Source organism: Bos indicus x Bos taurus, chromosome 20 (genome assembly GCF_003369695.1).
Source record: "Bos indicus x Bos taurus breed Angus x Brahman F1 hybrid chromosome 20, Bos_hybrid_MaternalHap_v2.0, whole genome shotgun sequence".
Classification (NCBI taxonomy): domain Eukaryota; kingdom Metazoa; phylum Chordata; class Mammalia; order Artiodactyla; family Bovidae; genus Bos; species Bos indicus x Bos taurus.
The window spans coordinates 29,279,824-29,307,626 of NC_040095.1; the positions used below are offsets into that span (position 1 = coordinate 29,279,824).

General features: G+C 37.4%; 1 protein-coding gene across 1 annotated transcript in view; it reads left to right on the plus strand.

The window, feature by feature from the left end:
• The window catches only part of HCN1 (hyperpolarization activated cyclic nucleotide gated potassium channel 1), a 452,770-nt gene that overhangs the window by 351,104 nt on the left and 73,863 nt on the right, over window positions 1-27,803 (plus strand). Inside the window, exon 5 of the mRNA XM_027520221.1 lies at window positions 24,292-24,438. Coding sequence (XP_027376022.1) covers window positions 24,292-24,438 — 147 coding nt within the window. The remainder of the gene's footprint in view (window positions 1-24,291; window positions 24,439-27,803) is intronic.

Consider the following 27,803-nt stretch of genomic DNA (forward strand, 5'->3'; position numbering starts at 1 on the left):
TTCCTTTTCCTGGGGATCTCCCAAACCCAGGGGTTGAACCCAAGTCTCCTGCAGGGCAAGAAGATTCTTTACCGACTGAGCTACCAGCTACTGATACTATCAGAGTAGCTACCCTACTCTCTGGTAGATATTTACCAAAAATTATGATAATAGTTATATAATGTAACTTCTCCATCATATTAAAAGAGATACTTAAACTGTCCATGGTAAAACTGACAACATATCAATACTTGGGTCTGAAACATGGGTTTTCACTGGTTCTGCTTAATTTATGTGTGTGCTGATTCATTGCTGCTTAATACCACATGATGTCAGACTTGATAAGTACTATAATAACATGTACTTCAATCTTCTTTTATATTATGCTTCTAATTTGTATGGAAGGAATAATATCTTTGTTAGAACTGTTCACTTTTGAAAAGCAAATTAATCCAAAGGAGTGTAAGTTTTAACCACTGTAAAAGCTCCTTCACCGAATATGTTGCTTCTCCATGGTAATTTGCTGGTGAGTCATTAATTCATTGTCTTCTTTTAGTTATTCTCCAGATGATATTTACTCTTAGCAATTGTTGTGTGTCCTCAGATATTCAGGTTTTTTTTTTTTTTTAATTTGGAAACCTAAGCACAGTGAAATGGAAACAGCTGTATTAAAAACAAACTAGAAAGACTTGCAGAAATAAATCAAGCTGTTACTAATACTAAGAAATATTTTGACCAGAAATAATGAAGAAGAGTATCGGTGATATTTAAACAATGTCCTTCACTTCAAACTATTAATCTTTTTAATGCAGTTATATAAATCTTATGTAAATAATTGTTGTTATTTAGTCACTAAGTCATGTATGACTTTTTTGACCCCTTGGGTCCTAGGCCACTAGACTCTTCTGTCCTTGGGATTTCCCAGCCAAGAACACTAAAGTGGGTTGTCATTTCCTTCTCCAGGGGGTCTTCCCCACCCAGGGATCAAGCTCACATTTCCTACATTGGCAGGCAAATTTTTTACCTTTGAGCCACCAGGGTAGGCCTCAAATAATTTATTACCCATAAGTAAAAGCTGAAAGATTTGGTTGGAAGATTGGAAATACACTATTAAAATAAATGTTCAACTCCGCATTGCAGAGTGACTATATCTTCCCATGGAGGCACAACATAACTAAAACCTCATCGTTCCATTGAAGAATCATACACATACACACACATCGGACATAATGTGCAACAATCAATGCAGCTAATATTTTTAAATTTTTATGATTTTAATCATTTTAGCCCAAATTATTAGTCTAAAAGCAGCAATCATGGGTAACCTGTAAGGTTCAAGTGAAAGTTGCTCAGTTGTGTCTGACTCTTTGTGACCCCATGCACTGTAGCCCGCCAAGCTCCTCTGTCCATGGGATTCTCCAGGTGAGAATATTGCAGTGGGTATCCATTACTTTCTCTAGGGGATCTTCCTGACCCAGGGATCGACCTGAGGTCTTCTTCATCTTAGGCAGATTCTTTACCATCTGAGCCACCAGGGAAGCCCGTAAGGTTCAAACTTGGGGTAAAATATAACCTCTAGATTTGTGACTGACTAATAGGCTCATAGTTTAGGAAACACTTTGTCCTTCACCATGTAATTTTTAAAAATTAAATGATGGATCATTTAAATTAAAAGTTGAAGAACTGTATTATGGATCTTTCAACTCTTTTAAATATGGCATATTATCCTCTGGAAAAATACAAAAGACTAGGCATTTTGTCACAGTGAATAAATATTTGTTTTTCCTTTACAATGTATCATTAGCATTTAAAAAAGAAGTAAAACAGTTTGAATGTTTAATATACACTGGCCTTACCAAATAAAAACAGTTCTTTTGTTAGTCCTTTTAAAAAGTACTTCAAATCTGATACCAAGGAGAACTAAATAATATATTTTGCAAAAAAAGAGAATATTTTAGAATATATGTAACTAATTAATTCAGTAAATATTGAACACTTACTGTATGTGAGTCACTGTGCATAGACAGTATGTAGTAAGAACAGATATACAGCAGTAAGCAAACATCACAAGTTGCTTATGGTCTAGCAGAGAATACAGACCATTTAATAAGAAATTTTGATAGTAGGAAAAGAACCAGGTTAAAGCCTGGTGTTATCAGAGCACGAATGGCCCATCTAATCTACTCTAATCTGATCACTACTGTGATTTTCTGTTAGCCATCAGAAGCATCACCTATGACATTCTTGGGGCTTCCCTTGTGGTTCAGAAGTAAAGAATCTGCCTGCAATTCAGGAGACTTGCAGGAGACATGGGTTCAATCCCTGGCTTGGGAAGTTCCCCTGGAGAAGGATTGGCAACCCACTCCAGTATCCTTCCCTGGGAAATCCTGTGGACTGCAGCCCACCAAGCCACTCTCCATGGGTCACAAAAGACCTGGACACGACTTAGAAACTAAATAACAAACTCAATGAAGTTGTTAGAAATACCTAGTCTCAGTTCCAACCCCATGCATACTGAATGCTCATCTGTAGTTAACAAGATCCCCATATTATTTGAATGCACATTCAAGTTCAATATTCCCAGATATTAGGGAAAAGTATTCAGAGAAAGTAACATTAAAAATGAATTCCCAAGGGTCAACATGATTAGTTTGTGGAGGATAAAGGTAAAATGTGTTGGAAACAGAGAGATGATTGTCCTGTAAAGAAAACAATTTAATCTGACCTAAATCAAATCCCTTACAATTATATGATGGAAGGGACAAATAAATTCAAGGGATTAGATCTGATAGACAGAGTACCTGAAGAACTATGGATGGAGGTTTCTGTCATTGTACAGGAGGCAGTTATCAAGGCCATCCCCAAGAAAAAGAAATGCAAAAAGGCAAAATGATTGTCTGAGGAGGCCTTACAAATAGCTGAGAAAGGAAGAGATGCTAAAGGCAAAGGAGAAAAGGAAAGATATACCCATTTAAATGCAGACTTCAAAAGAATACATAGGAGATATAAGAAAGCCTTCCTCAGCGATCAGTGCAAAAAAAAAAAAAAAATAGAGGAAAACAACAGAATGGGAAAGACTAGAGATCTCTTCAAGAAAATTAGAGATATCAAGGGAATATTTCATGCAAAGATGGGCGCAATATGGGACAGAAATGGTATGGACTTAACAGAAGCAGAAGAGACTCAGAAGAAGTGGCAAGAATACACAGAAGAACTGTACCAAAAAGATCTTCATGACCCAGATAACCATGATGGTGTGATCACTCACTTAGAGCCAGATATTCTGGAATGAGAAGTCAAGTGGGCCTTAGGAAACATCACTACGAACAAAGCTAGTGGAAGGGATGGAATTCCAATTGAGCTATTTCAAATCCTAAAAGATGATGCTGTGAAAGTGATGCACTCAAAATGCCAGCAAATTTGGAAAACTCAGCAGTGGCCACAGGACTGGAAAAGATCAGTTTTCATTCCAATCCAAAGAAAGGCAATGCCAAAGAATGTTCAAACTACCACACAATTGCACTCATCTCACAGGCTAGCAAAGTAATGCTCAAAATTCTCCAAGCCAGGCTTCAACAGTACATGAACTGTGAACTTCCAGATGTTCAAGCTGGTTTTAGAAAATGCAGAGGAACCAGAGATTAAATTGCCAACATTTATTGGATCATTGAAGAAGCAAGAGAGTTCCAGAAAAACATCTACTTCTGCTTTATTGACTATGTCAAAGCCTTTGACTGTGTGGATCACAACAAACTATGGAATATGCTTAAAGAAATGGGAATACCAGGCCACCTTACCTGCTTCCTGAGAAATCTGTATGTAGGTCAAGAAGCACCAGTTAGAACCGGACATGGAACAACAGACTGGTTCTAAATTGGGAAAGGAGTACATCAAGGCTGTATATTTTCACCCTGCTTATTTAACTTATATGCAGAGTACATTATGCAAAATGCCAGGCTGGAAGAAGCACAAGCTGGAATCCAGATTGTCGGAAGAAATATCAATGGCAGAAAGCAAAGAAGAACTAAAGATCCTCTTGATGAAAGTGAAAGAGGAGAGTGAAAAAGTTGGCTTAAAACTCAACATTCAGAAAACTAAGATCATGGCATCTGGTCCCATCACTTCATGGCAGATATATGGGGAAACAGTGGAAACAGTGAAAGACTTTATTTTCCTGGTTTCCAAAATCACTGCAGATGGTGACTGCAGCCATGAAATTAAAAGATGCTTACTCCCTGGAAGAAAAGTTATGACCAACCTAGACAGCATATTGAAAAGCAGAGACATTACTTTGCCAACGAAGGTCCATCTAGTCAAGGCTATGGTTTTTCCAGTGGTCATGTATGGATGTGAGAGTTGGAATGTGAAGAAAGCTGAGCACAGAAGAATTGATGCTTTTGAGCTGTGGTGTTGGAGAAGACTCTTGAGAGTCTTTTGGACTGCAAGGAGTTCCAACCAGTCCATTCTAAAGGAGATCAGTCCTGAGTGTTCATTGGAAGGATTGATGTTGAAGCTGAATCTCCAATACTTTGGCCACCTGATGAGGAGAACTGACTCATTTGATAAGACCCTGATGCTGGGAAAGATTGAAGGCAAGACGGGATGAGAAGGGGATGACAGAGAATGAGATGATTATATGGCATCACTGACTCAATGGACATGAGTTAGTAAGCTCCGAAAGTTGGTGATGGACAGGGAAGCCTGGCATGCTGTAGTTGATGGGGTCACAAAGAGTCAGACACAACTAAGTGACTGAACTGAACTGAAAGGTAAAATGTGTTGGAAATAGAAAGATGATTGTCCTGTAAACCAGATCTGTAGCCTAGGCTGCTGGTTACATACAGAAGGTGTGGATAGAGAAGGGAGTATGTTTTCATACTGAAAACAGTATGAAAACTGAGTTGAGTTTTATTGTGTTGTTTTCTAATGTGAAAACTGAGTTGAGTATTTATTGTTTTCTAATGTGAGCAAGTGTGACTTAGTCTTACTGAGACCCTCTGACTAACCATGCAGAAGAGAAGTAAGTTTTCAGGTTTGAGTATGTTGTATCTGATATGCTTTTGAGCCATGTTTTGAAGGAAGGTCCTTAAGGGTAAGGCGGACTTATTAAGTCTAGAGATGAGGAGTTAATTTGTTACTGGAGTCGTTGATTTGGATATTGGTATCTTGATAGTGACTGAATTCATGTGAGCAGGAAGGGTTTGTTGAAGAAAATATGTTAGGTGAAAAATTTTTTAAAGGCCTTTGGCACAATTCTTGGAAAGACCAACAATGAAAAATATATCAACAAGTAAGACTTCAGAGGGAAGCCAGAGAGAAGAAAGAAAATAGGAAGAGAAGATACATGGAGATACTAAAGGATAAGATATGTCTAAAAAAAAGGAATAAATAGTAATGTCTTAGTTTGGGTTGTCCTATAAAAGCCTAAGAAAAAGATTTGGGTGTAGATAATTCATTTGGGTGTGTAGTAATTTCAAGAGAAAAAAACGGGGATACAGGAAGAGTAAGACTGAAGGAAAAAAGAAAACCAGTGGCATGTATTTTATTGCTTTTATTCACTTGTGAATAAAATTGTGTCCAGCAAGAATACTGGAAATGGGTTTCCATTTCCTCTTCCAGGATATCTTCCTGATCCAGGGATTGAACCTATGTCTCCTTCATCTCCTGAATTGGCCAGTGGATTCTTTACCACTGAGCCCCCTGTGAAGCTCCACATTTTATTGAGTTGTTTTCTAATGTGAAAACTGAGTATTTATTGTTTTCAGTTGTGGGCAAGTGTAGCTTAATCTTATTGAGACTCTCTGAATGTTCCTTATAATTGTCTTTTCAAAGGTTAAGGAGGTGATACACACACGCACACACACACACACACACAGAAGTCGCTCAGTCGTGTCCGACTCTTTGCGACCCCATGGATTGTAGCCCACCAGGCTCCTCTGTCCATGGAATTTTCCAGGCATGAATACTGGAGTGGGTTGCCGTTTCCTTCTCCAGGAAGGAGGTGATATAAGGTAATCATTAAACTCAAGTCCCTCATTGGTTGAATATTACCTACTTCTTTCCCCATCTCCAAACTGCCATGTAACTCTAGCCAGAGATAAGCAAGTTTTCTAGGCTTCTCAGAAAGCTGTGAGTTAGAAATCTTGAGTGGACTCTCCACCATAGTTACAGGTGAGGGCAGAGTTGTCCAGCTTACAAGAATAGAGGGGTTGCATGGGGCATCATTCATGTCTGCTACTAGTTTTCAATGCTGTTCATATAACAATAAGAAAATCTTTGCAAAGTATTGCATTATTGGTAATCATTGGGAAATTTGGAAATGTAAGAGGATTATTAAGGAATAGAAGGAATGGAAGCTATTTAAAGTTTAACATTTCAGTGTTTAAACTTTCAATGAAAAGAAGACAATGAAATAATGAGTGTAGACCAGTCTTTCAATAAATTGATTGAGAAAAGGAAGGAGAAAAATAGAGTGGTAGATGGAGAGCTACTTATGCTCAATTGAGAGGAACTTTTTGAAGACAGGAATATCATGTAGTGAATTAACAGCAAGAACTTTGGATCCAGATTGCCTAGGTTCAAATCCTGGCTACAATACTAACTAGCTGCTTGACTTTACATATATTATTTAAATTATCTGTGCGTCAGTTTCATCATCTGTAGCATAAACATAATGGGAATAACTAAATGGCAACTCACTGCAGTATTCTTGCCTGGAGAATTCCATGGACAGAGAAGCCTGGCAGGCTACAGTCCATACAGTTCATGATGTGGCAAAGAATCAAACACAACTGAGTGACTAACACTTTCACTTTCCTAAGGTTGTTGTAAGAATTAAATAAGTAAATGTGAGTACTGTTCAGTCAAGTTTTGGGGAAATAGATTGTAATATCCAAGGATTAGATATTATTTTTATAACTATTAACTGAAGAGGTGGTTGTTGTTTATTCACTAAGTCGTGTCCAAATCTTTGCAAACCCATGGACTATAGCATGCCAGGCTTCCCTGTCCTTCACTGTCTCCTGGAGTTTGGTCAAACTCATGTTCATTAAAATGGTAGAGAGGTGAGTTTATTTAAAAGCTATTTGGCTGGAGCCAACAATACAGAGAGAACACTGAACATACCAGATAGAAAGTATAGCAGATGAGGTAATGATTCTGTGAAGGGGTGAGGGAATGATATCCAAACACAACTTAACAGTTAGTTTCATATGAGAGAAAAGACACTTTTTCCATTATGGCAAGAGAAAGAAGGAAAGAGGGAAAAATATAGGTAAGTTTCTAAATGAGTTAATAGATATCCTTGTGTGAAGGCTCCTATTCCTCTGAAATTTTAGGTAAGGTGATTATCTATGAATGAAAGAATTTGTCAGGGGAGGGAAGTGAAAGTGTTTTGACAGCATAGAATGCTATAAGTTGTCCTATTAAAAAATGAAAAATAACTGAAGAAAGAAGTGAAAGTCAAGGGAGAAAGGCAAAGATATACCCAAGGCAAAGATATACCCAAGGGAAAGATATACTCTGCATTCACAGAGTTCCAAAGAGTAACAAGAAGAGATAAGAAGGACTTCATAAATGAACAATGCAAAGAAATATAGAAAAACAATAGAATGGGAAAGACTAGAGATCTCTTCAAAGAAATTGGAGAAATCAAGGGAACATTTCATACAAGGATGGGCATGGTAAAGGACAGAAACAGTAGGACCTAACAGAAGCAAAGAGCTTAAGAAGATGCAACAAGGATACACAGAACTATACAAAAAAGGTCTTATGACCTGGATGACCACGATAGTATGTCACTCATCTAGAGCCAGCCACCCTGGAATGTGAAGTCAAGAGGGCCTTAGGAAGCAATGCTGCAAACAAAGCTAGAGGAGGTGATGGCATTCCAGCTGAACTCTTTCAAATCCTAAGAGTATGCTGTTAAATTGGTGTACTCAATATCCTAGCAAATTTGGAAAATTTGGCAGTGGTCACAAGACTGGAAAAAGTCACTTTTCATTTCAATCCCAAAGAAGGGCAATGGCAATGTTCAGACTACCAAACAGTTGCTCCTATTTCACAAGCTGGCAAAGTTATGCTCAAAATCCTTCAAGCTACACTTCAGTAGTATATGAACAGAGAACTCTTGATGTACAAGCTGGATTTAGAAAAGGCAGAGGAACAGTAGGTCAAATTGCCAATATTTGTTGGATCATGGAAAGCAAGGGAGTTCAGACAAACATCTCCTTCTTCTTCATTGACCATGTTAAAGCCTTTGACTGCATGGATTACAACGAACTATGGAAAATTCAAAATATGAGCGTACCAGACCACCTTACCTGTCTCCTGAGAAATCCATATGCAGGTCAAAAAGCAACAGTTAGAACTGGACATGGAACAACAGGCTGGTTCAACATTGGGAAAGGAGTATGACAAGCCTATGTGTTGTCACCCTGTTTATTTAACTTATATGCAGAATACATCATGTGAAATGCTGGGATGGATGACTCACAAGCTGGAATTATGATTGCTTGGAGAAATATCAACAACCTCAGATAAGCACATGATATCACTCTAATGGCAAAAAGTGAAGACAAACTCAAAAGCCTCTTCATGAGGGTGAAAGAGTAGAGTGAATAACATCAATTAAAGTGCAACATTCCAAAAACAAAGATCATGACACTGGGTCTCATCACTTCATGGCAAACAGAGGGGAAAAAGTGGAAGCAATGACAAATGTTATTTCCTTGGGCTCTAAAACCACTGCAGACAGTGACTGTAGCCATGAAATTAAAAGACACTTGCTCCTTGGAAGGAGAGCTTTGGCAACCCTAGACAGCATAGTGAAAAGCAGAAACATCACTTTGCTGACAAAGGTCCATATGGTCAAAGCTACAGTTTTTCCAGTACTCATGAAAAGATATGAGAGTTAGATAATAAAGAAGGCTGAGTGCCAAAGAATTGATACTTTCAAATAGTGGTGCTGGAAAAGACTCTTAAGAGTCCCTTGGACAGCAAGAAGATCCAACCAGTCAGTCCTAAAAGAAATCAATCCTGAATATTCATTGGAAGAACTGTTGCTGTAGCTGAATCTCACATACTTTGGCCACCTGATGCAAAGAGCCAACTCAGTGGAAAAGATGTTGATGGCGAGAAGGATGGAGGGCAGGAGAAGAAGGCAGTGAGAGAGGATGACATGATTGGTTGGCATCACTGACTCAGTGGACATGAATTTGAGCAAATCTGAGACAGTGGAGGACAGAGGAGCCTGGAAGGCAACAATCCATGGGGTTGCAGAAAGTTGAACATGAATTAGAGATTGAACAAAACATTGAAAAATAACAGAGTGATTAGATGATTATGGTATGTCGCTCTGTTCAGTTCAGTTCAGTTCAGTCGCTCAGTCGTGTCCGACTCTCTGTGACCCCATGAATCGCAGCACGCCAGGCCTCCCTGTCCATCACCAACTCCCAGAGTTCACTCAGACTCAGGTCCATCGAGTCAGTGATGCCATCCAGACATCTCATCCTCTGTCGTCCCCTTCTCCTCCTGCCCCCAATCCCTCCCAGCATCAGAGTCTTTTCCAATGAGTCAACTCTTCGCATGAGGTGGCCAAAGTACTGGAGTTTCAGCGTCAGCATCATTCCTTCCAAAGAAATCACAGGGCTGACCTCCTTCAGAATGGACTGGTTGGATCTCCTTGCAGTCCAAGGGACTCTCAAGAGTCTTCTCCAACACCACAGTTCAAAAGCATCAGTTCTTTGGCACTCAGCTTTCTTCACAGCCCAACTTTCCCATCCATACATGACCACTGGAAAAACCATAGCCTTGACTAGACGAACCTTTGTTGGCAAAGTAATGTCTCTGCTTTTGAATATGCTATCTAGGTTGGTCATAACTTTCCTTCCAGGGAGTAAGCATCTTTTAATTTCATGGCTGCAGTCACCATCTGCAGTGATTTTGGAGCCCCCCAAAATAAAGTCTGACACTGTTTCCACTGTTTCCCCATCTATTTGCCATGAAGTGATGGGACCAGATGCCATGATCTTTGTTTTCTGAATGTTGAGCTTTAAGCCAACTTTTTCACTCTCCACTTTCACTTTCATCAAGAGGCTTTTGAGTTCCTCTTCACTTTCTGCCATAAGGGTGGTGTCATCTGCACATCTGGGGTTATTGATATGTCAGTCTGTACTCTTGCTGAATTAAGGATCAAAATCATTTTCTTATATGCACCCACAAAGAGAGGCACACAAACACACAGATTGAGAAAAAGTGCAGTAATAGAGATCAAAGCATTCAGAGCAGGAAGGCACTCTAAAGGATTTCTGAAGTATCCAAGCACGTATTTTAACACTGTTATAATGATAATAATGACTGTTTCAATTTCTGGCATTCATCTATCCCCCTTGGCCTTTATTCTATAATTGCTAAAAATTAACTTTCTAAAATCACTTCATGGGAAATAGATGGGGAAACAGTGGAAACAGTGTCAGACTTTATTTTTCTGGGCTCCAAAATTACAGCAGATGGTGACTGCAGCCATGAAATTAAAAGACGCTTACTCCTTGGAAGGAAAGTTATGACCAACCTAGATAGCATATTCAAAAGCAGAGACATTACTTTGCCAACAAAGGTCTGTCTAGTCAAGGCTATGGTTTTTCCAGTGGTCATGTATGGATGGGAGAGTTGGGCTGTGAAGAAAGCTGAGTGCAGAAGAATTGATGCTTTTGAACTGTGGTGTTGGAGAAGACTCTTGAGAGTCCCTTGGACTGCAAGGAGATCCAACCAGTCCATTCTAAAGAAGATCGGTCCTGGGTGTTCTTTGGAAAGAATGATGCTAAAGCTGAAACTCCAGTACTTTGGCCACCTCATGTGAAGAGTTGACTCATTGGAAAAGACTCTGATGCTGGGAGGGATTGGGGGCAGGAGGAGAAGGGGACGACAGAGGATGAGATGTCTGGATGGCATCACTGACTTGATGGACGTGAGTTTGAGTGAACTCTGGGAGTTGGTGATGGACAGGGAGGCCTGGCATGGGATCATGAGATCGCAAAGAGTCAGACATGACTGAGCAACTGAACTGAACTGAAAATTGTTTTACCTGAACAATTTATTTTGTAGTTAAGTATTTTCCTCTAATTGCTAAGTACATTGAATTCTCATTACTACTATTATTTTCAATTACTTGCTCAGTTAACTCTTAAACAGTTTTTCTCTGACTTTTGTCAAACTTTTTTGAAATCTGGCCATTTTGAAAACAAAAATATAAAAAGAAAGAGAGAGAGAGAGAAAAGGAAGAAGGAAGGGAGGAAGGAAGGAAAGAAGGAAAAGGTATGATATACAATTTCCAATTTTTTAAAAATCTTGCTTTTATATTCAAATATATTTTGTGAAATATCTAAATAGATACTGCTAGTTTCCATACACAAGAGGTCAAGTGTCTGCTTGTAATGGAAGATCATTCTGGGTGGAAGAATAACTATTTTTATCTAGTAACATTTTCTGTAAGAATTTTAAGATCACCCATTAGGTTGTAAATTTGATAGATTTCCAAGTCAAATTGATACATATTCATTACCACAAAAATCTTTCCCCATATTCTTACAGCTAAAGAATTCACTTTCTTATAGTGAAACCCATATTTGATTTCCAGCTTTCCAAAAAGACAAAGTAAAATGAAGAAAAAAAAGAAGGTATTTCACACAGATTTTTGCAGGGAGAAAAAAAAACAACTTTACAACCATGGAAAATGTACCATTAGCTTTTAATTTTGTTTACATTTAACATGTTGAAAGTCAAATTTAGGTATATTTGGATTCATTTATTATTATTTGACTTAATCTATTATGCTGCTTGAAAGGATTTCACATAATAATGAGGAATCCATTTTTGCTAAAAGAAACCTTTTCTTCAGTAAGTGTCAGTTGAACATTTTGCTGTTTATAACATTTTTTTGAAAATGATTCAATATCTGCTATAAATATTTTAGAAATACTACTTGGCAAACTCACTTACATGAAACCTAACTTTTAATGTCTATATAAAAAGGGATTCTTTTATTTTAAAATATAATAACACAATAGATTAATTTACCATGTAAATAAATGACAATGTTGAAAATATCTTTGGAAAACTTATGATACCTTAGTAATAAATCCAATGATGATTGGATTAAATATAAACAAAAAAGTTTGGTCTTTATGGGAAATTTTAAATATTTTATGGATTGTTATTTTTCTCATTATATTTAAAATTTACAACATCTAATCATTTAAAATAAACCTTAATTTTTATTCTGTAAGAAAAACATCATTTTTATATGTTGTATTTATATTGCACATAAGATGTATTTTAATTCAATTGGATTTTTAAACTATTTGCTATTTAGTGATTTTTCCCAATAATTACTTGTAAGTAGAATAATGTTTTAATAGCATGACTAAATTATACAATGGTTTATACTAATGTGTAATGCATTTTTTGTTATTCATTGCCCTTTATTGTCATTTACAAAGGTGTTCTATTCTTCTATTTTTCCAAATAAAACTATTCTGAAGATAACAGTGAAAAATATGTTTTTAGAAATAAGAATTGCAGCCATGTTATTCTGAATATCACAATAAGTATAGAGTTTTTAAGGAGGATCTTATGGTAATAATATCTATCTCTGTAGCAAACCTGTACTATGTCAGGAAGTGAGGGCTGTAAAAAACCCTCATGTTTTAAGTTTAAATGGCAACCCACTCCAGTGTTCTTGCCTGGAGAATACCAGGGACAGGGGAGCCTGGTGGGCTGCCATCTATGGGGTTGCATAGAGTCGGACACAACTGAAGCAACTTATCAGCAGCAGAGGCAACACTAAAGGAGTTTAGTGAGTTGCACCTTTTTTTCTTTCCTCTTGTTTGTTTTTGAATTAAAAATTTATTTTTGGTGTATCCTGAAAATGCATAATACAAAGTATATGTAATGATAAATAAAACTTTAAAAATCTTTTATTTATTTTGCCTATATTTGGTATAATGACCTATGTAATACTTTTCTTTTTTGCCTATTTGTAAGACAGTTAAATGAACCTTATGAATTATGTGAGTAAAATAGAATATTCTGGAAATGTATCATAAAGTAGCTATTATCAAATATATTCTAAAAAGAACAAGTGTGCTAAGATGCTTCAATCATATCCAACTCTTTGAGATCCTATGGACTATATCCCTCCAGGCTCCCTGTGCATGGATTTCCCAGGCAAAAATACTAGAGTGAGTTGCCATTTCCTTCTCCAAGGGATTTTCCCAATGTAGGGGTTGAACCTACGTCTCTTACTCCTGCCTTGGCAGGCATATTCTTTACCACTAGCACCACCTGGGAAGCCCTTAATAGCAATGTTTGTGCATGCTAAAGAGAATAACTTATTTTGGTTGGCATATGTTTTTGAAACTCACTGATATATATGTATGCCTATATATTATATATACATATATATATTCACAGATATCTATTGATGATTATCCATAGTCAGTTTATTATTTGAAGCACTGAATATTTTCAAATCATTTTATTAAACCAAAACTAAATTTGTTATCTAATAAAATTCCATATAAATAGCTTGAGGAATGTAGTGTTTGTATATACTAATATTAATTAAGCTAAGTATATTCTTGGCCATAAAACTGGTAGAGCTTTCATATGAAACATGAAAGACACTTACTCTTCCAGGGCATAGTGACAAAAGAGAATGCAGGAGGCAGAGCACGAGAGGCCCGTATTGGCCAAGGAGTTGGACTGACCTGAGTGGCCATTAAAAGGCTTTAAGGAAAAGAGTGACAATAAGCCTAACATTTTAAAAAGATTTCTCTGTCCGGATTATGAAAAATGAATTAGGATTGTAAGAAGGCATGTGCAAATAGATACAAAGAATGTGGTTAGAAAGCTAGGAATTAAAGGATAAAGTTACTTTGACTAGAATGATAATAATAGTGATGTAGGGGAAAGGCAAATTATTAAAACTTTGGCAGGTCAAATTTACATAATTTGGTATATAATTTGGTAATGTCTTAAGGATTAAGATGAAGGAGTTATTTTTGTTTAGTCGCTGCTCCTCTGTCCATGGGATTTTCCAGGCAGGAATACTGGAGTGGGTTGCCATTTCCTTCTCCAAGGGATCTTCTCACCTAAGGATTGAACTGGAGTCTCCTGTTTTGGCAGACATATCCTTCACCATTGAGCCACTAGGGAAGCCCAGGATGAAGGAGTGAAAGTGAAAGTCACTCAGTTGTGTCCAACTCTTTGTGACCCCAGGGACTATACAGTCCATGGAATTCTCCAGGCCAGAATACTGGAGTTATACTGTCCTTTCCCTACTCCAGGGGATCTTTTCAACCCAGGAATCGAACCCAGGTCTCCCTCATTGCAGGTGGATTCTTTACCAGCTGAGCCACAAAGTACTGGGGAACATTAAAATAAGAATGATTCAGTTTTCTGGGAAGGGTATTATTTCATGAACAGAAAAACAATATAAATGTAATTTAAAGGTTTTTTTTTTTAATTGCTTACCTTTACCGAGCCATCATTCTAGTTCACTGCTTTTAACTAGACGATGTCAGAGAGATGATCACATTTGCAATTTCCATCTTCACTTCTTATTTCCAGTCACTCTCAAATCATTTGCAACTTGTTTTGAATTGTTCCCTCTCCTATTGTATACACAGAGTCCAATGAAACCACCAACTGCAAAGTCACCAAAAACTTTACTGAACCTAACTCAGTGGATACTTTTTAGTTCCCCTCTATTGAGGCATCCCAGATTTTTCAGGAATAAAAGGATGCCTTTAAATTACTTCTTAATTTCATATATCAATATATTTCTAATCTGAACACAATAAACTTAAGAAACTAAAAGCTCAAAGGAAATGAAAAAATGTTTGGAATTAAAATGAGTTCTAGGAATTTCAAGAAATATTCAAAAGTGCAGAAAAATGTAGAAAAAAATTATGGATTATAGGGAAATGTAGGAGTAAACACAGAGAAAAAATATATGAAATAAGTGATAGGAAACATGGACCATATCCAGCTAAGTGAATTCATTATCCCAAAGCCCCACATCCCACTAGAGGAGTTCAACGTAGAATTCTGTCATGTAGTCTGAGTCTAACAGAAATATTTTCAGACAAAAAAAGTCATTCCAAAAACCTATATTCCCACTCAATAGTTCTTAGTTGTTTACTTTGGGATTGGTTCCAGCAACCTGAATAAATAAACCAAAAGGAAAACATAGGATCTAGGAACAGTGAACCCAACCAGGGACGTTGTAGGGAAATCATAAAGGAAAATCTCTGAAGAAAACTCAATAGATATTGGGTAGGATAAGGAAGCTGGGAAAATATGACACTAAAATAAGAGCTATTTGTGCAAGAAATAAAAGTCATTTAAAAATCCATGAAAGAAAAGAAAATGTCATCAGATGCTCCACTTATCATCATGACACATGATCAGAATAATGCAGACACTTTATGGGTTTGGTAGGTTCAATTATGAGTACAAAAGTATATCCACTTTTACATCTTAAAAGTAGAGACAACCAAAGTTAGACAGTAGGATGAAGGAGGGAGTTTGTTACTTTCATCTAGTAAATTTGCCTAGGGTTCTCTGAAAAAAAAAATAAAGGTATAAATAGATTATGTCAAGTTATAAAGGGATAGGGAAGAATTAGCACTAGTAACAGAATTCTAGCATGAGAGAAGGACTGAAAAGATATGGGGGACTGTAAGTAGTTAAACCTCTTTCCTATGGCAAAAAGTCAGTAAATGATACCTATAATTAATCCGTATGAGAAATAGAGACAGAAGCATATTGCTTAGAGATATGGACTAAACACCTTTGGTCGCAGGACAGGAATAGAGATGCAGACATAGAAAATGGACTTGTGGACATAGTGTGGTAAGGACAGGGTGGAATGAATTGAAAAAGTAGTATTGATATATATACATTGCTGCTGCTAAGTCGCTCAGTTGTGTCCTACTCTTCGCGACCCCATGGACTGTAGCCTACCAGGCTCCTCCGTCCACGGGGTTTTCCAGGCAAGAACACTGGAGTGGGGTGCCATTGCCTTCTCCAATATATACACCACCATATGTCAAATAGATAGCTAGTGGGAAGCTGCTATATGACACAGGGAGCCCAACCTGGCACTCTGTGACAACCTAGAGGGGTGGGATTCAGGATGGATTGGAGAGAGGCTCAAAGCTCAAGAAGGAGGGGAAATATATATATATATATATATATATATATATATATATATATGCTGCTAAGTCGCTTCAGTTGTGTCCAACTCTGTGCGACCCCATAGATGGCAGCCCAACAGGCTCCCCCATCCCTGGGACTCTCCAGGCAAGAATCCTGCTGTGGGTTGCCATGCCCTCTCCATATATGCATATATATCTATATCTATCTATCATCTATAGATATATATAGTTAGAGCTGATTTGTGTTGTTGTATGGCAGAAACCAACACAACATTGTAAGGCAATTATCCTCTAATTAAAAATAAATAAAAATGATGGCATGGGAGAAGTGAGACTGCTGGAATGGGCAATGAATATTTGTAATTGTTATAAACACTCTATTTGAGCTCATTTCTACTATTGTCAGGGAGAAAGAAAATTTCTTCTATCCTTCTAGGTTCTTCCTTTTGGTCTAAGAACGAAATTAAATTGAGCCAGTGAACAGGTGAAAACCACATTTAATTTTTGGTATGTATATGAATCCCACATAATTGCTAGGGTCAGAGACCCCACATACAGGGGAGGTTCAGAGACAAAGAGGTACACTAAGGTGTATATGCTATCCTGGGAATGGGAGAAGGATCTGGGACTCTCAAAGACAGGAGAGTAACTCACAGAATGATTAAAAAAGAAGAGGGTTGGTGGGTAGTTAGATGTTTATCCACTCATACAGATGGGGCCACTTAGATAAAACTCTCTGGAAATAACTCTTTCTCTGGGAAAATTCCCCAATTTAAATTATCCTAGGTAATTAAGCAAAGGGAAATAGTTTCTCTTGAGCCAACAGGGTCTCCACTGCCTATAGCAAAAAATAGTCAACATGAAAAAGTGGTGCATATTGGGGTTGCCTCTTCTGAAACCCTATACTATCATGTACATGCATTATATATGTCATATACATGTGTATTATATAATTGTTGCTGCTGCTTTTCATTCACTAAGTCCTGTCCAACTCTTTGTGACAACATGGACTCTAGCATGCCGGGCTTCTCTGTCTTCCACTATCTGTCAGAGTTTGCTCAAATTCATGTCCATCTCATGCTGTGTCACTCCCACCTCCTCCTGCTCTCAATCTTTCCCACCATAAAGGTCTATTTCAGTGAATTGGTTCTTCCCATCAGGTGGCCAGAGTATTGGAGCTTCACCTTCAGCAACAGTCCTTTCAATGCATATTCAAGGTTGATTTCCTTTAGGATTTTGATCTCCATGCAGTCAAAGGGACTCTCAAGAATCCTTTCCAGCACCACAATTCAAAAGCATCGATTCTTTGGTGCTCAGCCTTCTTTAGGATCTAACTCTCACACCCATCCATGACTACTGGAAACCGTAGCTTTGACTATATGGACCCTTGTCAGCAAAGTGGTCTCTCTAAGTTTGTTTAGTGATGTCTCTATGCTGTCTAGGTTTGTCAAAGCTTTTCTTCCAAGGAGAAAGCATCTTTTAATGGATGTGAAAAAGCATCTTTTTCATGGCCGCAGTCACCATCCACAGTGATTTTGGAGCCCAAAATAATGAAGTCTGTCACTGTTTCCACTTTTTCCTCATCTATTTGCCATGAAGTGATGGGACCGGGTGACATGATCTTAGTTTTTTGAATGTTGAGTTTTAAGCCAACTTTTTCACTCTCCTGTTTCACCTTCATCAAGAGGTTCTTTAGTTCCTCTTTGCTCTCTGCCATTAGGGTGGTACATCAGCATATCTGAGGTTATTGATATTTCTCCCCGCAATCTTGATTCCAGCTTGTACTTTGTCCAGCCCAGCATTTCTCATGATGTACTCTGCTTATAAGTTAAACAAGCAGGGTGACAATATATAGCCTTGTTGTACTCCTTTCCCAATTTTGAACCAGTTCATTGTTCCATGTCCAGTTCTAATTGCTGTTTATTTACTCTCATGCAGGTTTCTCAAGAAACAGGTAAGGTGGCCTGATACTCCCATCTCTTTAAGAATTTTCCAATTTTGTTGTGATCCATACAGTCAAAGCGTTTAGCATAGTCAATAAAGAAGAATTAGATGTTTGTCTGGAACTTCCTTGCTTTCCATGATCCAATGAATGTTGGCAATTTGATCTCTTGTTCCTCTGACTTTTTTAAACCCAGCTTGTACATCTCAAAGTTCTTGGTTCACATACTGCTGAATCCTAGCTTGGAGGATTTTGAGCATATCTTTACTAGCATGTGAAATGAGAGTAATTATATGGTAGTTTGAACATTCTTTGGCATTGTCCTTCTTTGAGATTTGAATGAAAACTGTCCTTTTCCAGTCCTGTGGCCCCTGCTGAGTTTTCCAAATTTGCTGGTATATTGAATACAGCACTTAAGCAGCAGCATCTTTTAAGGTTTGAAATAGCTCAACTGGAATTCTGTCACCTCTACTAACTTTGTTCATCATAATGCTTCCTAAGGCCCACTTGACTTCACACTCCAGGATATCTGGCTCTAGGTTAGGGACCATACCATCATGGTTATCTGGGTCATGAAGGTCTATGTTGTGTAGTTCTGTATATTCTTGCCACCTCTTCTTAATCTCTTCTGCTTCTCTTAGGTCCTTACCATTTCTCTCCTTTATTGTGCTCATCCTTGCATGAAATTTTCCCTTTATATCTCCTATTTTATTGCAGAGATATCTAGTCTTACCCATTCTATTATTTTCCTCTATTTCTTTGCATTGTTCGTTTCAGAAGGCCATCTTACTTCTCCTTGCTATTCTTGGGAACTCTGCATTCAGTTGGGTATATCTTTCCTTTCTCCCTTGCCTTTTGCTTTTCTTCTTTGCTCAGCTATGTGTAAAGTCTCCTTATGCAACCACTTTGCCTTCTTGCATTTCTTTTTGTTTGGAATGGTTTTGGCCACTGCCTCCTATACAATGTTAAGAACCTCCGTCCATAGTTCTTCAGGCACTGTGTCTACCAATTATTGACTAGACTCTATTTGCACCTCTACTGTATTATCATAAGGGATTTTATTTAGGTCATACCTGAATGACCTAGTGGCTTTCCCTATTTTCTTCAATTTTAGCCTGAATTTTGCAATAAGGAGCTCAATAAGGAGCCCCAGTCAGGACCAGGTCTTATTTTTGGTGACTGTACAGAGCTTCTCCATCTTTGGCTGCAGAGAACATAATCAATCTGATTTTGGTATTGACCATCTAGTGATATCCATGTGTAGAGTTGTTTCTTGGATTGTTGTTTAAAAAGATATTTGCTATCACCAGTATGTTTTCTTGACAAAGCTCTGTTAGCCTTTACCTTGCTTCATTTTGTACTTCAAGGCTAAACTTACCAGTTATCTCTTGTATTCTTGATTTCCTACTTTTGCATTCCAATCTCCTATAATGATAAGGACATCTTTTTCTGGTGTTAGTTCTGGAAGGTGTTGTAGGTCTTTATAGAACCAGTCAACTTCAGCTTCTTATAACTTTAATTGCACAGAACATTTAAAATATAGAAGTACATTACACTTTTAAATGGGCACCTCTTTTATAGTTTGTAAATCCGACAATGAATTTTTGATTTTGTATATTCCAGAAATAATTGTATTTGAATCTTTGCTTTTCAAAAATTTATTGATCAGTTATCTATTATGCAGGTTATCTTTTATATACATATATGTATGCACATCACTAGAATTAACAGAAACTGTTATTTTATTTTTCATTTTTATTAATACTTTGCCAGCTTATGCATAATTTTAACACCTAGTTTATTTCCTGTCCCCCTACCATTAGATATCCTCTTCAAAAATTTGTTTATTATTTTTATTTCTTCACTTCACATGAAAGTGATATTTTTATTCATAAGAAATAGCTTTTCAGTAAGTGTTGTGTTCCAACATAATTCCCAAGTTCTCAGAGTATGGTTCAGTATCTCTTCTCTCCAAATATACTCGTTTTGAGTGGCCCCTTATCCTTTGAAACTTTATCCTTCTTTGGATTTTGTTAACCAAGCTTTTCTGTCTGCTCTTACATCTTGCTGGCTAATATGAGTTCCCTTAACTTGCTCAAGGTCCATGACTCAACTGCTTTTAAAATATCGGTCCCACTTTTTGTCTTTTTATGTCTTCATTTGACGCATCCTTGCTGATCCCTTAGTCACTGACTCTGCGTGTTTTATCTTCTGAGTGCCTGACCTACATATAAGCATTAGAATGTGCCATGAGCATCTTAAACTTAGCTTGTCAGAAACTGGATTTCTTTTTCTTTCCCGTACACTCCCTCAAATGTACTTCCTTACGTCCTAAGATAACACAGTACTTGGCATATAGAAGTGGTTCTGATATTTTAGTGTATGGAGGACCTGTTAAAACACAACTGCCAGACTTTCTAATTCAGAGTTTCTTATTCAGTGGGCCTGGGGTAGAGACTATGAATGTGCGTTTCTAAGTTCCCAGGTTATACTGATGTTTTGGCAACCACACCTTGAGAACCACTGGCACACAGCAATCAATTAATACTTGTTAGATAAATCATTTCTATGAGTGAATGTTTAAAATATGTAATATATGCTCAAAGTCAACTGAACTCAGTAATGAACTGAACTCAGTAAATGACAAAAAAATATTCATAGAACTTCTGTCTGAAGAAACAAGGAAGATCCATTGGTATAACACCCTCTTACTGTAGATCATTAAACTGAAGTCTAAAGGGATTGGAAAGAAGGAAAAATAAGTAGACTCAACCCATCTTGACTTTCTGTGAAAATTAAGTAATTTTATGGGTCATATTTTTATTTAGCTAATCAAGTATTAGTTTTTTAACTTCAGAGATTATTCATACAGCAGATTATTATTTTTTTCTCTAGATGAGTAGACTTTTGCATCCAGGCACAAATTTCCCAAAATGATTAAAATGCTGCTAAATTTTAATGCTGCCTCCCATACCCCAGAGATGCATGTAGAGAGGGGAGAAATCTAGAGCTCAGTATGCCAGTTAACATTCAAGATTGTCATCACCCCAAGCACTGTATTGGCAAGCAATCAGCTGAGAAAAGTGAGTAGAGGTTACCTGACACATACTGGTCCTACAGAAAGAATTCTGCAGGTTAGAATTCTTCATTTTCCCAGAATCAAAAGGACTTTCATCAATGTTGTAAGTGTCCAAACTGTGGCAGCTCTGTTGTCTAAAGCTATTTTATTGTTTTCCCAAGTTTGGATATTTGACAGAACTGACCAGTCTTCAGTTTTCCCTGGTGACTCAGTGGTAAAGAACCTGTTTGCCAATGCAGGAGACTCGCGTTTGATCCCTAGGTTCGAAAGATCCTCTGGAGAAGGAAACGGCAACCCATTCTAGTATTCTGGCCTGAGAAATCCTATGGACATAGGAGCCTGGTTGGCTATAGTCCTTGAAGTCACAAAAGAGTCAGTTTGGAGAGCACTCACCAACAAAGCTCTCAGTAGGTCTTTAAATAGTCCACTCAAATTAGTCGAATCAAGTAGGCTAGTTGCTAATCACTCATGCAGAAGTTAGCTTTGTGGATCTCCAGTGGTATTTCGGATCCTAAACAGTTCATCAAATATCCCACTGCCTTCTTCTTGGCTATAAGTAGAAATCAGATACACAAATGTTGCTAAAAATAAGGATAGAGCTTTTCCAGTCCAGCTGCAAATGAACTTTATCCTACACAGCAATCTTGTAGGATAGAGAAAAGCTGACACTTCTTTCCTTAGAACCAGCTGCACAAGGGGCCAAGCAGGCTGAATCCCAGGTCTCTAGCTAGGTGCAGGCTACTAAGATTAAGTGGGCACACAGACTCTGACTTCTTCAGGAAAAATTAACCCAGTCTTCTCAAGTACATACAAGAAGCCATTTACACACGATGCCAGTGACAGCACTGGTGCCTAAATTCAGAGCCTGAAATCATAATCAATTTGCTTCATATAAGTGTGTGTGTATATATATATATCTGAAGCCCATATTGGCTTTCCAGATGGCTCAGCAAGTAAAGAATCTTCCTGCAACCCCAAAGACCCAAGTTCCATCCCTGGGTCGGGAAGATCTCTGGAGGAGAACATGGCAACCCACTCCAGCATTCTTGCATGGAGAATCCCACCAATAGAGGAGCCTGGCTTCAGTTCATAGGGTTGTGAAGAGTCAGACATGACTTAAGCGACTGAACATGCACACACGCATATGCATATATATTTGTTGTTGTTCAGTTGCTAAGTAGTGTCTTGACTGGTTTGCGACCCCATGGACTGCAGCACACCCGGCTTCACTATGTCCTTCATCGTTTCCTGGAGTTTGCTGAAGCTCATGTCCATTGAGTCAGTGATGCCATCCAACCATCTCATCCTGTCACCCCCTACTTTTCTGCCCTCAATCTTTCCCAGCATCAGGTTCTTTTCCAAGAGTCGGCTCTTCACATCAGGTGGCCAAAATGTTGGAGCTTCAGCTTTAGCATCAGTCTTTCCAATGAATGTTCAGAGTTGATTTGCTGTAGGATTTACTGGTTTGATCTCCCTGCTGTCCAAGGGACTCTCAAGAGTATTATCAAGCACAACAGCTCAAAGTCATCAATATATGTGTGTGTGCGTGCCTACAATAGTAGTAAGCCTGCAGGCTTTACTTTAATATGTAAATGTGTGTGTATATATGTGTGTTACCTACTAGGGTTACTGTAGGTAACACCCACAGTAGTTAGGCCAGCAGGCTTTACTTTAAGGAACAGTCTGGTGACCAAGCAAAGGGATCTCATGACAAAGCTGTATTTCCTTTGAGAATACTAATCTCTAAAAGAGAATGTCCCCAAAATATGAATTTTATGAGTAAATAATGTACTTTAAAATATTTGAAGAAGTATAATACAATGGGTTGCTGTTTCCCATTAGGTATATTTATTAATTACCAGTTATTGTGGCAAGGAGTCCAGTCATCTAGATCTTCTGGCTTGAATTCTGTTATCAGGAAAAGATTTGAAACAAAAATATTCATAGATAATACACCAAATGTGTCGTGTTTAAGGAAAGATTTTTTCCATTATCTTCATCCAGTTTTATTACCTACCTTTTCATTTTTATTCAGCTTTATCATCTGCATGGTGGAACTAATTTAGGGGGTTCTAACCAGTTTTTTTCAAAGTATAGTCTTATGACTGCCTGCATTTGAAATATCAAGGGAATATTTCTCAAATTTAAATGTGTGTGAGTCATCCAGGGCATCTTTCTTAAGATGCAGATTCTGGTTTTTTAAAGCCTGAAATTCTCCTCTAATAAGCTACCAAGTAATATATGTGCTTCTGGGTTCCTGTTTGATTTGTAGGGACTTTTTTTTAAAGTGTGTGTTTATGTATATGAATATGTATATAAATTTACAAAGGCGGGTACCTCAACAGAATCAATATCTGGAGTTAGAAATGCAAATCATTCCCCAAAGACCACCTCATCGCAAGTTTTATGAACAATCAGGTTTAAGAAGTACTTATTTAAATAAAATTAAGTGTCTAAATTAAGTTTCAGCTATAAAACTATGTGGATCTAGTCTCATTCTGATATTTTTCCACATCCTAAATTCAAGTCAAACGTAGTCTCTTAATTTATAGGGCATGAGTGTTGCTTGAGGATATATGACTTACAAACAGTTGCCAAACTTTGTGCCTCCAGATTAAAATTTTAATTAGATCTTATCTTTGGCTATAAGATCTAAGATAAAACCTTTGTACTATCCAGAGTTATGAGATTCTTTTTCCAAATGCTAAACAGCAACTGCATACTTCTTTTAGAACTGCTTTTTCCTTTTAATGGCGTTACATTTTTTTTTTCTTGGCTCATCACTGGATTTTGGGGGCTACACCCAGTTCACTCTGAACTCCTTCCATGCTTCCTCTCCATAACTCTTCAGGTCTTTACAGGAAATGTTTACCTAAACAAATACCATCCATAGTATGTGACATAGAGTAGGTACTTTACAACCTAGTACAGTAATTCATTCACCTTAAAGAATTTCTTCATTTTGTTACTGTTACTCAAAAGTTGTTGAATATAGCATAACAAAATCACATCATGGTTTCTCATACAGCCTAACAACGTTTTCTAATTTCTGTTTTTTCCTTTTCTTACAGTATAAGCAAGTGGAACAATACATGTCATTCCATAAGTTACCAGCTGATATGCGTCAGAAGATACATGATTATTATGAACACAGATACCAAGGCAAAATCTTTGATGAGGAAAATATTCTCAATGAACTCAATGATCCTCTGAGAGAGGTAAGATTTATTGTCCTCAGTCTCCACGAGTGTGATCATTGTTTACTTTCTCTTTTCCTGGGAAATCCTCAATTCCATGTTTTGACATTACTCAAAAAAAATTAAAACAATGTTAAAACAGTTTTTCCCTTTATTCACCCTTATGTTCTCACGTTTACAGGCTCTGTGTTTTTAAAAAATGACTGGAGAATTGTTCTTTTAATTATGATTCTCAAGATACCAATTTATTTTCTGTATCCCTGGTTACAAGTCCTTTCTTTGGTACTCATTGTCCATAGCCTTCCTGTCTTCCACTTTCTCATCTCATGCTCACCAAATTGTTTCATTAACTTCTTTGTGATTTTCACTTTTTTCCTATTTTTGTTTTTCCTGTTCATCTCCTGGGCCCTGATCACAGACTGACTTGACCCTTGTGAGTCATTCATTTCCTATTACTTCATTAAAACACTTTGCAACATCTATAGCCACCTCTTTCCTTGAGTGGCCCTTCCTTCCCTCCCTAGATGTCTTCCCTCTGCCCACTGGAATGTTCAGGTCACCCCTAGATCAAAAGAGCATTCTCTTGATTGTGTTTCTTACACTGGTTTTCTCTTTCTCTTTTCTTTTACTACTAATCTGGAAAGGTTACTCTCTAATTATCTCCTACTGTGGTTCAATCTCCACTTCTTTACCAAAATCGTTTCCTTGAATATTTAGTGATGACAAATCACAAAAAATATCAGTGAACATTTAGTGATGACATCATTTGTCTTGGATCCATCGGCAGTTCTTTTCAACACTTAATAACACCTATAGCCTGAATCTTTTGAGGGAGCTCCTTTAACACTAAACCATTACTGTCTTTGGCTTTTCACTTTCCATTTCTGGATTTATTTTCTTATTTATTTCATCTAGCTCTTTAGTTCTGGAAATTTGACCTCCAAATTCTTGACATAATCTCTGTTGTCTTAAAACGTATATGATTTCCCTTTGCCATTGCTACATGATTTCCATTTGCCATACATATATAGTAAACTATGTATTAAAGTGATTATCTTCCATCACTAAGCCATTTATCCTTTGAAGTCTCTCTCTCTGTAAATATTTTATTCTTTTGAGTCATACAGAATGTAAAACTTTAGTCTTTTTTAATCTTTCTCTGCTCTGCACATCCAGTCAATCACCACATGCTATCAATTCACTGTAACAATGTATCTTACAGCTATGTCCTTATCTCTTTTACCAAGTTCATGACCCTAACCTTATTGCTCTCACATGGATTATTTGCACTATCCCTTTAGTTTATCTTGCAACCTTTGGTCTGTTTTCTCTAATTAACACTTAAAGCAGCCATGCCAAATTAATCATTTACATGTATGAGATAGTCATGTATCTGCTCAGAAACATTGTCTTTACAAGTTCATCAAATAGAGCCTCTTTGGACTCATATTTGAGCCCTTCTATGCTCTGATCCTTGCTAAATTTCCAGCTTTATTTTTCCCTATTGCTCTATATTTTCCAAAGTGGCCTATAGCCAAATTGTGCAACTTACTGTTTTGCAAAAAGCAATTCTGATTTCTCAACTTGCATCATATGTTTTCCAGATATGTTTCTCATCTGTTGGCAAATGTAGTTCAAATAATATTTCTTTAATTTTACTTCCTTTGATTGTCCAGATTAGATCTGGTCTCTTTTTTCCCTGACCCCCAGGGCACCGAGTCCATGTTTGAGTACTACTTTCCATTTTGTCTATTATCACAATTTTTCCACATTAGTTTCCTCCACTTTTGTCTTGAAAGTTCCTTAAGAGCAAAGGTCACTTCCTCTATATTTTAAATTTTTATTGAAATTCCAACTATATATAGCAAATATAAATACTCAATAAATATGTCCATCTCACCTAACATCTTTACCATTTATAACCATCCCTAAGTATCTACATCCATAAAAGTTATTTGTATTTTTTAAGCCTTAAGCTATCAGTTAAGAGTTTTGGAAATAGAAGGAGCTGAATATCTGCTATTGATTAAATTATTTTCTCTACAAAGTCCTCAATCAATAACGTCCAAATCTTTTTGCTTTGAGAAATAGAATTAAACCTTTGTATTTTAAAAAAAAGCTATATATCATTTTTTAAATTTATTAATATGTTTTGCTTTATCTCTGTTGGATTATAGATTTTGTTTTAAATACAAATCCTCTTCACTAAGAGGCCGAAGCTCACGATACTGAAACCAGGTTAGGTTCTCAAGGGCCAGACAGGATTCAAAGGTGGGGTAAGATGGGCCATAGTGTAGAGACAAAGATAACTGAATAGACAGCATTAAGGATTAAAATGGAATCAATAGGCAGATGGATACAATAAATCTAAGGTTTTATTTGAAAGAAGCAGAAAAGTAAGGATTCCAACAGAAAATGTCATTGAGGGACTATAGAAAGCCAACAGAAAGTGAGAATAAAAATGAACCCTAAAAAGCTGAATGATTAAATGAGAAACATTTCTCCATGCTAAAAATGCTTAATGTAATATAAAGGATAACAAGAAAATTTTCTTAATCATGTGTTTGTTATTAGTTACTGCTACACTTTGACTCTGATCTTAAGTGGAAAAATTCCACTTTTCATTTTTATCCCCTTCAGTTCAGTTGCTCAGTTGTGTCTGATTCTTTGCGACCCATGGACTGCAGCATGCCAGGCTTCCCTGTCCTTCACCAGCTCCCAGAGCCTACTCAAACTCGTGTCCATCACATCGGTGATGACATCCAGCCATCTCATCCTCTGTTGTCCCCTTCTCCTCCCACCTTCAATCTTTCCCAGCATCAGAGTCTTTTCCAATGAGTCAACTCTTTGCATGAGGTGGCCAAAGTACTGGAGTTTCAGCTTTAGCATCATTCCTTCCAAAGTACACCCAGGACTGATCTCCTTCAGAATGGACTGGTTGGATCTCCTTGCAGTCCAAGGGACTCTCAAGAGTCTTTTCCAACACCACAGCTCAAAAGCATCAATTCTTCAGTGCTCAGCTTTCTTTATAGTCCAACTCTCACATCCATACACATGCCCCCAATTCCCTCAGTTCCTACAACTATCTGTCATTCACTTATAATAATTTTTTCCTTATATTTTCAAATGCCATGTTCTTGCCTGGAGAATCCCAGGGACAGAGGAGCCTGATGGGCTGCTGTCTATGGGGTCCCACAGAGTCGGACACAACTGAAGCGACTTAGCAGCAGCAGCAGCAGCATAGTTCAAAGCTTCAGCATCTTTTCCTTCACTTTCTGACATGCACCCACCACTTTTCTCCCTGCCTTTGGTCTCAATTAGCTCAAATGCATCCCATCCCTTGGCTATCATATTGAATGATATACAACACAAGTTCAGTGTTACTT